We start from the raw sequence: 9,713 nt of genomic DNA on the forward strand, positions 1-9,713 counted from the left end.
TTAACATACTATTCTCCGATGCTTGGTTCCACAAAAACTACATTTCCCAGATATATTTAGCAATTAGACGTTAACTGTTTGGCTCAGCCTTGACCGGAGTCGAAATTGGTTTTCTGCTGTATATATTCCAGACAGACACCGGGCTAATGAAATAATTATTGCACCGGCGAATATGAACTAACCTACGTGGTGAGTTTCTAACAAATCAGCCATAGGGGGAATCATTCGTGTTAAATAAAATACTATAGGCAATTGGGGCTAAACCGACAAGGGCTTATTAAATAGACCAAATTGGTAGATCTCCTAGATTAAAAACGAAACAGTCTGCCTCCATAAGACATGGCAACTAGCTGCAGTGATGACAAAATTGTGTTGAGGTGTCCATCGCTGAACACTTGAACTGCCTTGATAATTCCATTAATTGCTTCGTATTATTGTTCAAAGATGTGAGGACTCCTTCGTTGTATGCTGTTTGGGAGTCAGCATGGCGCAGGAAGAGGACAAACACAGCCTGGAGGCGAAATTTGTTGCTGCAGTTAAAGTGATCCGGAGCTTGCCCGAAGAAGGTGATGATGACTTTCTTTATTCTATCCTCGACTATAAATGAAAGTGATTGAACTGGTTTTCAGTTGTGTGCTATCCGGTGAGAAGTCTGTGCTTGTTTGTGTGTAAACACTCTAGGTGATTGACCTACATGTAGAGCGTTTTAGAGCTGTCACTCTTGGCTGACCCTGAGCTGATTAACCGAATCAGTCATTTCTCAAGTCTATTAACAACTCCTGTAACATGTATCTCAGCATTTTATTACAGTTTCAAGCTGCCTGCACGTAGCCTATGTTTTAATTTGCTTCCTTCATTGCTCAGGTCCTTTCCAGCCATCTGATGACATGATGCTGTTGTTCTATAGTTACTACAAGCAGGCCACTGTGGGGCCCTGCAACATCCCCAGACCTAACGGCTTCTGGGACACTCGTGGAAAAGCTAAATGGTAGGTACCTATAATATGTTGTCTTAATGCACACGTGATTTTTATATTTCACGACTACATTCGGAGTTATCACTTATAGCAACACAGAAGATATACAGCTGGTGCATTTGCATTTTTCACACTAACTTATATGCATAAGATCCATAATATTCATATTATCAAAGTCCATCGAAAGTATAGATCAAGGGTCAAACTCAACTATATTTATTTATAAAGCACCTTTCATGCAAGCATGCAGCCCAAAGGCCCAACGTCACTCCACATGCCTGCTACACTATTGTTCTAAATGACTTATTTTAATTATAGCCAAATATTACTGCACAATACTGCAGGTATATAGATAATATTGCTAATACAGAATAGATTAAGTTTAGTGAGATTTCTGCACAACTTAATACTGCTGTAACTGCACATTAGTTAGCCAGTGTTCACTTTCCTCTTAGTGTTCAAGTGTTGACTTTGTGTTACCAGGGATTCATGGAGCTCTTTAGGAAATATGACAAAGGAGCAAGCCATGAAGAACTATGTCGAGGACATCCAGCTGGTAAGTCCTTTCATGGACAACTGCTGAATAGAAGCAGCATAGCAATACAAAGTTAATCAACTTGGAGTACACATCTCTTTCTTCACATTTATGTTTTGCCATGACAAGAAGCATGTGCATGCCTAACAAACACAGTAAATATATGTACTGTATATTTAGAATACATTAGCCTATGTGCTTATGTTAGGCTGATTGTTTTTGTGAAGTTTTCTTATAGGTTACTGATTTCTGACTCTTGAAAGACACTTTGTGTGAAGTCAAATTATTAGACAATTTATGAGTATGATGATGCAGTTTATCTATCAGATATTTATTTTCAAGCCAGAGGAGATTTGCCGTGGCATTTTGTACAGATATTCCTGGTCCCCAGTGGATGTATCATGCAGACTTTGGTGATCCCCTGACTTGTTCATCTAGCACCGTCATAAGGTCAAACTGTTAATTTGTCCAATACTTTGGCGTGTGTATTTATATAGCACCAAGACCTGCTTTATAATAATAATAAAAAAAACAAAAAAACATGGAAATCTCACTTTTTAAAATCTGGGAGCTTTAAGATGCAACAAATTGCTAAAACAATGACAGAACCTTTTAAATAACAGCAGAGACTGCATTTGCAAATGTTGTTGTTATACATTTTTTCACCTCATAGCACCTGAGTGGCTTCAGTTCCTCCGGCTACCAGCTGTTTTTAATCAGCTTTAATTAACTGGTTCAACAGATAAATCAGTCAGCCTTTGCTCTATGTAATTATATGTAATTAACTTGTTTTCTGGTGACTTGTTGATAGTCTTGCCGCACCTATTTATGCATATTTAACTAGATAACTTTATTATTTGTGTTTGTTATCAGATTTTGGAGGCCATTCCAATCTCAGAAGAAGTGTCTAACTTGGTACAGAAGCTTGGCAATTTCTACACAGAGGTGGACGTAGAAGGAGAAGAAGCTGAAGAAATTGAGCGGGACAGGCGACCCTTTACCCGGCCTTTTGCGTACCATACAGGTAATGTTGGCCTACATGATTAGCGATGCTATAATAACTTCACAATTGAAGGCACATCAAAGGAAAAGCAGAACACAATCTGAGGGGGAGCATTGCTGATGTAGTACTGCTGTCGATCCTCTTTGTTAGTCATACATACTGTATGACATTTTCCGGAATACTGAGCCTGTCTTATTTGTGTTTTTTTATCACTAGATGAGCTGGTCAAACAATTGAACAAACCAACAATGGAAGGCGAGTCTTTGGTGTTCACAGTAGCTGTAGAGTTGATAGCTTGGTCCCACAGTGTATAAGCTTATTTTAACCTAATTAAGTTACTTTCGTTGTTTATTTGAATGAGAAAAGAGTGAAAAGTGTACATTTCCTTGGTTTACACCGCAGGAACTGTAAGAAATTAGATTGTTAGATGGCTGAAATTGTCTTGTGTAATCTGTCATGTATATGCTGTTTTGGTATAGATGTAGTGTGTAAAAGCTGTGGAACGCAAAATGTTCTGTCAACCAACTGTGTGTATGTCTTTGCTTTGTGTAGATTTACATTGTGCAACATATACTTTGATAAAGAGTGTTTCCCTCACCGAGCAGGCTATGGGGATCTATGGGATGATATTCAAAACCTCCAAGAAAATGACAGCAGTGGTCATGGCATAAGTGTCAGTAGCGAGGAGGCAGAGGGAAGCAAAGAAAATAGTGAAATCGAGAGAAAGGAGGAAAGTTATGATTGGGTGAAAAGTGAGGAAGAGGAAAATGATGATGAAGAAGACAATACAGACGATGAAGACGAGGCGGATGACGAGGAGGAGGAAAAAGGTACCTGTAGTTGTAGTTCTTAGCTGTTTTGTGTTGTGAAATTTGCTGCGTTGTAGAGGTTACACACACTTTTGTTAAAAACTACAGTGCCCAGTTGTGTTAGGAAGGTATTTAGCCTTTTTGGAGGAAAATAATCAATATATTTGTGACCTGTTTGTAACCTTTAACACACTAAGAAGAATGCTTTGTTTTTATGTAGATTACTTGTTTACTCTATGCACACATGCATTACTGATAGGGTTGGGTACCGAATTCAATACTTACTTACTTACTTACTTACTTAATACTGACTGAATTGCCTCCTTGAGTAGAGATGGCCCGATACCATTTTTTGGTTCCCGATACCAATTCCGATACCTGAACTTTCGTATCAGCCGATATCGAGTACCGATCCAATACCAGTGTGTCATATATTTTATTATATTTTAACAACTGTATACTACTATTCCTGTATGGATGTGATATGATTTCTATCTTTGTTGTCTGTTTGGCTCAGGTTAAACTCTTTGTAAAACATGAACAAACACAAACAATGAATGCCACAGAACTTTCTTTTATTCACCAGTTTGACAGTCAGTTATAACGGAAAAAGAACATAAATAAACTACTTTAACGTAGATTTACTTTAGGGCTTTATTACGTGGTATCGGATCGGTTAAAATAACTCCAGTACTTCCTGATACCGATACCAGCCTTTTAGGCAGTATCAGAGCCGATACCGCTACTGGTATCGGTATCGGACCATCTCTAGTATAGAGTATTGAAAAATGCCTCGTCAGCGTCAGTGAGACAATCAGCATGCAGCATGCTTCTACCAAGATCTAATAATGTCTGTGATTGGCTGTTACCGGTCGTAGACACACTGGAAAAACCCTACGTTACATAGAGTCAGGGCTGGAACATGCATACAAAGATTTGTACCATAATATTGTAATTTCTTTTGTTTTATAAAATTGGTATAAAAAAGTATTGTTTAGGAACTGGTATCGAAGTCACGGTATTGGTATCGGTACCGGTACCAGTATTTTTAGCTTCTCTATTCTAAGTGTAAAAGGGAAGGAGAGTAGCTGTTTGTGTATTTGTGCTGTGTTCTTCAGTTGGTCACTCGCAGAATATTAGAGAAGTGACTTAACGACCAGCCAGCACACATTTATTTTTTTAAATAAAATGTTCACTATAATGTGACACACTTGAGTTAATGTTAAGTTTGCAATATGTTCATAGTTTCCATTGAAAGTAAATTAATGTGATATTTTCCCCTCTGAATACATTCATATAAATGAGAACAGTATTTCAGTGAGATAAAAAAAAAAGTACATCCAGGGCAAAAAATGGCTAGACCAAGGGCACCTAAAAAACAACTTCACTTTTTTTGTAATGCTTTGTCATACTCTCTCTCTCTATTGTTCTGTTTCAGTCTGGAGGCCTGACCCGAAGCTGCTGATGGTGGAGAAAAGGTGGAGGTCTGACACAGGGGGGTCCAGCAGCAGCATGGAGCCCAGCATGTCTTCCTTCACCAACGGGACACACAGCTCCCTCAACAGCGAGGTGGAGGAGGAAGAGCTGGCCTGTTCCTTAGAGCCCAGTGTGCAGTATAACTCCTATATGCTCTTTAATGGACACCTGAGTGGTAAGATTTCACATTAATGTAAAAAGAAAGTGTACATTATGTTTGTATAACACTATAAAAAAGCACAATGTTTGATAACAAATACCTAATAGTTTATAATAATGATTACACTCATCAAAACCATTAGATAAACTATTAGATTAGGATAAGGTGAAAAATATCACTGTGGGAAAATTTTATTGTGGCAGCAGCAAATATAATAGCACAAAAAAAAGAGAAAATATAATAAACTAACGTAAATGTTACATTGAAGAACGGTATAAAATGTACCATTTTGTCCATGTTCAGGTCATAGTGATGCTGTTCCTGAGAAGAACCACCGATCCACAGACTCAGATAATGAGGAATTCTGTGACTCCATGGAGCATCTGGCCATGGAAGAGGTGTGTTGTCCGTCCTTCATACTGTGCACCACATTAAAGGACTAGTTTTGACATTGTAGGGAATACGCTCATTTGCTTTCTTTCCGAGAGCTAGATGAGAAGATCGATACCACACTCATGTCTGTACAACAAATATATAGCCAGGAGACCATTTAGCTTAGCTTAGCATAAAGACTGGAAGCAGAGGGAAAGTGCTGACCGACATACCAGCACCTCTAAAGGCTCTGACACACCAACCCGACGGCCGTCCGTTGGCAGAAAAGACAGTCGGACTGATCAGTCAGCTCCCCGAGGTCAGAAAAGTGACTCGGAACACACCGAAGCGACGCCGACTTGAGTGTATGTTCTGCGCTTGCGCGAGACGTAATATGTCTCCATAACCGCAGGCGGCGCTAATCTGTATTGTCGCCCCAAAAAATGAAAAGCGGAAATGATGGAACATCTCTCTAGACCTAGTGAACACAGAGCACGCTGTCGTCAGTCATTGTTTTCATCAGAGTGTTGATAGTAGCCAAGGAGGATCGTTGTTGTCATGACTCGCTGAACGGAAGAAAATACGATGGCTAGTAATAAGAAGATACTGGCGTTGTTAGCGCTCGGCTTCTTCTTGTGGAAGAAGCACTGATTTGCTAGTCAAGGGCTAGCACTCCGCCAATCAGATTGGTCATTGAGTCCGACTTCCCACTGGCCGATTCAACCAAGGGGGTAAGCTTCGCTTCAGAACTCGAACCTCCGATGGCGCCATTTTGTTGCTACAAAGGTATCACCTCCTGTTAGCATTCCACTGACCGCCATTTTTTTTTTACGTCACTTGACTGCGAATAACTTTACATCTGAAGCGTTTAAAGACTCTATTTGTCCGTTGTTTAGTTCTAAAGAAACACGACAATGTATAAAAGGCTCCATTACCTTGTAGCTCACGTTATGGCTCCGTAGCAGACGTTTTTATAAAAATAGGCTAACGATTGTGTCATAACCAAGTGACTTACTGTCGCACAGTAGAGGAATTACCGTATAGTACAGGAGAAGCTCGCAGGCAGTTTCGACTTACATTAGCTGTTTAGGTTTAATTGCTAATGTTAACTAGCATGTTAGTTAGCAATAATTACCCTGTGCTTATGTTATCTCCTTACATATACCTACGCTGTCCATCTCTGTAAGATTGGGAATGATTGAGATTTCTCTTGGCACAGCTACCAGAAGACTTACAACTTTCAGACACGTTGCTCACGTCACATTTACGTTGTCTCCGTCAGTTGGAGGCTGCGCAGTAAAGCAAGGTATCACCGGAAAAGTGCTTCTAATAGCCTTCACTGGTCTCCGTCCAGAGCAACGGGGTCTATTGGTCCATTATATACTGTCTATTGATTCAACAAGTCAAATCGTACAAAATGGATGCCGACGGCTCCTCCGACTGACGACGGCACGGAACACGCCGAACAGACTCGAGTCGCCGACCTCGTCAGACTGTCCGACGGCCGATAATCGGGTTGGTGTGTCAGAGCCTTAAATCTCAGTGTAGTGTCCAGGAAATCATTGCGCCCAGCCAAGAAATAGTCCAGCAGATAAACCCCTATAAAACCACAACATGTTGTTTATACTTTCTTAGTAAAGATCAAACTAGCTTCAAAAGTTGCACATGATCAGAGGTAAAACCACGAGGTAGGCCGCAGAGCATATTGCAGGCACAGAGGCAAAGCGCAGCGCAGGTGGACGTCATTGCTTCTGGTTTTGTTTGTGCCTTGATTTGTTTGTGCCTTGATTTTTAACGCAGGGCTTAGCGGTAATTTCAAGTGGTGCACAACGTCAAGAGTAGCGCTTCCTCCGAGTTGTCTTCACCGCTCTCCCCGTAAGAAAACAATGGCACAGAGCGGTTTTACCGCAGATCATGTGTAGGCGGCTTCAGAGTTCTTCAGGAAGAGCCAAGCTGGCTGTTTGTCCCTGCTCCCAGTCACTATGCTATGCTTATTTTCTCATGAAAACCTAGGCAAAAAAGCAAATAAAACATTTCCAGTTTCTTCTACTTTTCTTGCTGCTGCAACAGTGTGAATTTCCCCATTGTGGGATTAATAAAGGATTTTTGAATCTTGAATCTTCCTATAATTGTCAAACTATTTCTTTAATAATGTCAACATTATAGAAATAAAGTAATAAAACACAAAGATAAAGTGTTCTGACCCAATCATGGCTATTCAAACTGTGGTTGACTGTCTTCCTACCAAGGGGCTGTCTACATCAAACATACTGTCACCAGGATCAGGAGCTGCCTCTGTGAGGCAAAGTGATCTTTGGTTTGAGAGCAACACTACCCCGAATGGAGGAGAGGATCAAGTACTCGTGGGGGAGTCCTACCTTAAAGAAGGGATTAGTGCAAGCCAGCACAACAGCTCCTTGTCAAGAAGAGGGAGAGGTGAGACTGTCGACTTTGATTCATACTGACACCGTATCCCTAATTTACCATTCTCCTAAGATGTGCACTTAGTTCATCTTCCTAAGCATTTAAAGGCATTAGATGCCTTTAAACACAGAACCATTTTCCACAAAAGTTGCATGTTGTAGCATTAACCTGTCAAATTCTGACTCCTGTTTCAGGTTCACAATCGCCAAGGGCTACCTGCAGCTCTCAGCGGTGTGCCAGTGTAGATGCCGCATGCTGTTGTGTGTCACAGAACAGACATCCTGTCAGCGCTGCCAGGGGAAACGTCAATGAGCAAATAGCAACAGCTCTGCTGAGGCTGCAACATGACATGACCACAGTGTTGCACAGGCTGCACGCTCTGGAGGCGCTCACGGTGTCACAGGTGAAAGACCAGAGATGTTAGCCACAGTGTTATCCTCAGACTGTCTCCATGACAATTTATTAAATATTTATTGATAGATTTTATAAATTTTTTTATTCAATTTTTCAGTCAAGATTATCTTCACCAAGGCAGGAGGACTCTCTACCCGCAGCACAAACGGTCCTTATTAGATTTTTATTTAAAATTTAAAATGGTTTTGTTCTTTAATAACTAATATAATGCAAGTTTTTTTGTTTTTTTTAGTTCCTGAGACCGTCTTGGTGGCCTTTTGACTTCTCTCCACTCACAGGGGTGTTAACTGCACTCTGGCCTCTGATTGCCCATTGGCTTGTCCAGCTTTACTTACAACGGAGAAAAAGGTGAGCAAATACTGCTCAAAAATGCCCTGCTCTATTATCACTAATTCATTTTGCCTATAGCCATACTACAGACTACCAATACTCAGTTTCACCTTTTTTCCTCACAGGAAAATCCCCTGAATTATCTGACAACCATCGGCATCATTCAAAGAACATGAAGCTGGGATGAAATTGTTGCACTTTTGTTGCTTTGTGGCTTTTTCAAGCCACCGTCACAGACGGAGTATACTGAGGCATCAGTAGAAATGGAAAGGCCACTTTAGATAAATCAATCAAAGTGTAGCATTTTGACTTCATGGATACTTTTTAGGTGTTTAAGAAAGGGAAGATTAGTGCATTATAAATGCTGGCACATTTTCTTTGTTACAGTGAGCTTAGCATTAGTTGGTGACCTTATTTATGACATGTCTCAGAAATCACCAGTTACTCAATATACACAACTCGCATAACTGAGTCAACTTGTAATTGAAATTAATTTATTATCATACAGTAGCTGTGGACCTTTATTTATTTATTGTACATTTCATTGTTTATTTTAGGTATCTTTTCATGTTTCATGTCAAACAATATTTTTTTCTGATTACTAAGGGTCTTTTATATTTCATTTAGGTGAATTTCTTTTTAGACCAAATAGCGATGATGACCAAAATGATTATCTACAGTATGTGTAAAAGTTTATATTTATTTCATGGCGTCAGTGCATTAGTATCAAATATTGCACTTTTGCAAAAAAAGTAATGACAATCCATATATTCATTTTTTTTTTCAGCTGTAGGGCCTACAGTGAAAATTAAGAATTCTCTTTTTAAAGCAAGAATGTGGTGCTTTCAAATATACCGTTGTTAAACATAAGTGTATGAAGCAAATTTTGACTTGCAATAAACACATTCATTGGACAAACACATGTATTTTAGTAAATCATTTGATGTTCAAAATCGAGATTAACTGCTGAAAAACTTGATTACATGAGCTGGGCTAGAAAATGTAAGTGGTAAGGTTATAGTTTATATATCGCATTTATTACATTTTAGACTAAATTAGCTGAATAATTTTTAAATTGTATAATTTTTAAATTGTATATTTACTGAAGCTAACGTTAGATAAACCGAAGATAGGCCAGAAAAAAAGACAGATTTTAACAAGGATACAACATTGTCATATCTATGGTCACAACCATAGACTGTTAATATTACAGT

At 39.4% G+C, this 9,713-nt stretch overlaps 1 protein-coding gene across 2 annotated transcripts; it reads left to right on the forward strand.

Annotated features, from left to right (window-relative positions):
* Window positions 1-54: 54 nt before the first annotated feature.
* On the forward strand, window positions 55-9,419 carry LOC120568344 (acyl-CoA-binding domain-containing protein 5A-like). 2 transcript variants are annotated; one of them, XM_039815760.1, is made up of 14 exons: window positions 55-189; window positions 445-566; window positions 865-988; window positions 1,460-1,532; window positions 2,385-2,535; window positions 2,731-2,769; window positions 3,120-3,344; window positions 4,762-4,974; window positions 5,263-5,357; window positions 7,581-7,767; window positions 7,950-8,158; window positions 8,267-8,317; window positions 8,402-8,517; window positions 8,625-9,419. In XM_039815760.1, the coding sequence occupies exons 2-14, from the start codon at window positions 485-487 to the stop codon at window positions 8,635-8,637; spliced, it is 1,578 nt and encodes a 525-aa protein (XP_039671694.1). In that variant the 5' UTR covers window positions 55-189; window positions 445-484; the 3' UTR covers window positions 8,638-9,419. The 2 variants fall into 2 exon arrangements, with proteins under 2 accessions (XP_039671694.1, XP_039671696.1); XM_039815762.1 differs by lacking the exons at window positions 2,731-2,769; window positions 3,120-3,344.
* Window positions 9,420-9,713: the final 294 nt, after the last annotated feature.

Source organism: Perca fluviatilis, chromosome 11, assembly GCF_010015445.1.
Source record: "Perca fluviatilis chromosome 11, GENO_Pfluv_1.0, whole genome shotgun sequence".
Taxonomy (NCBI): Eukaryota; Metazoa; Chordata; class Actinopteri; order Perciformes; family Percidae; genus Perca; species Perca fluviatilis.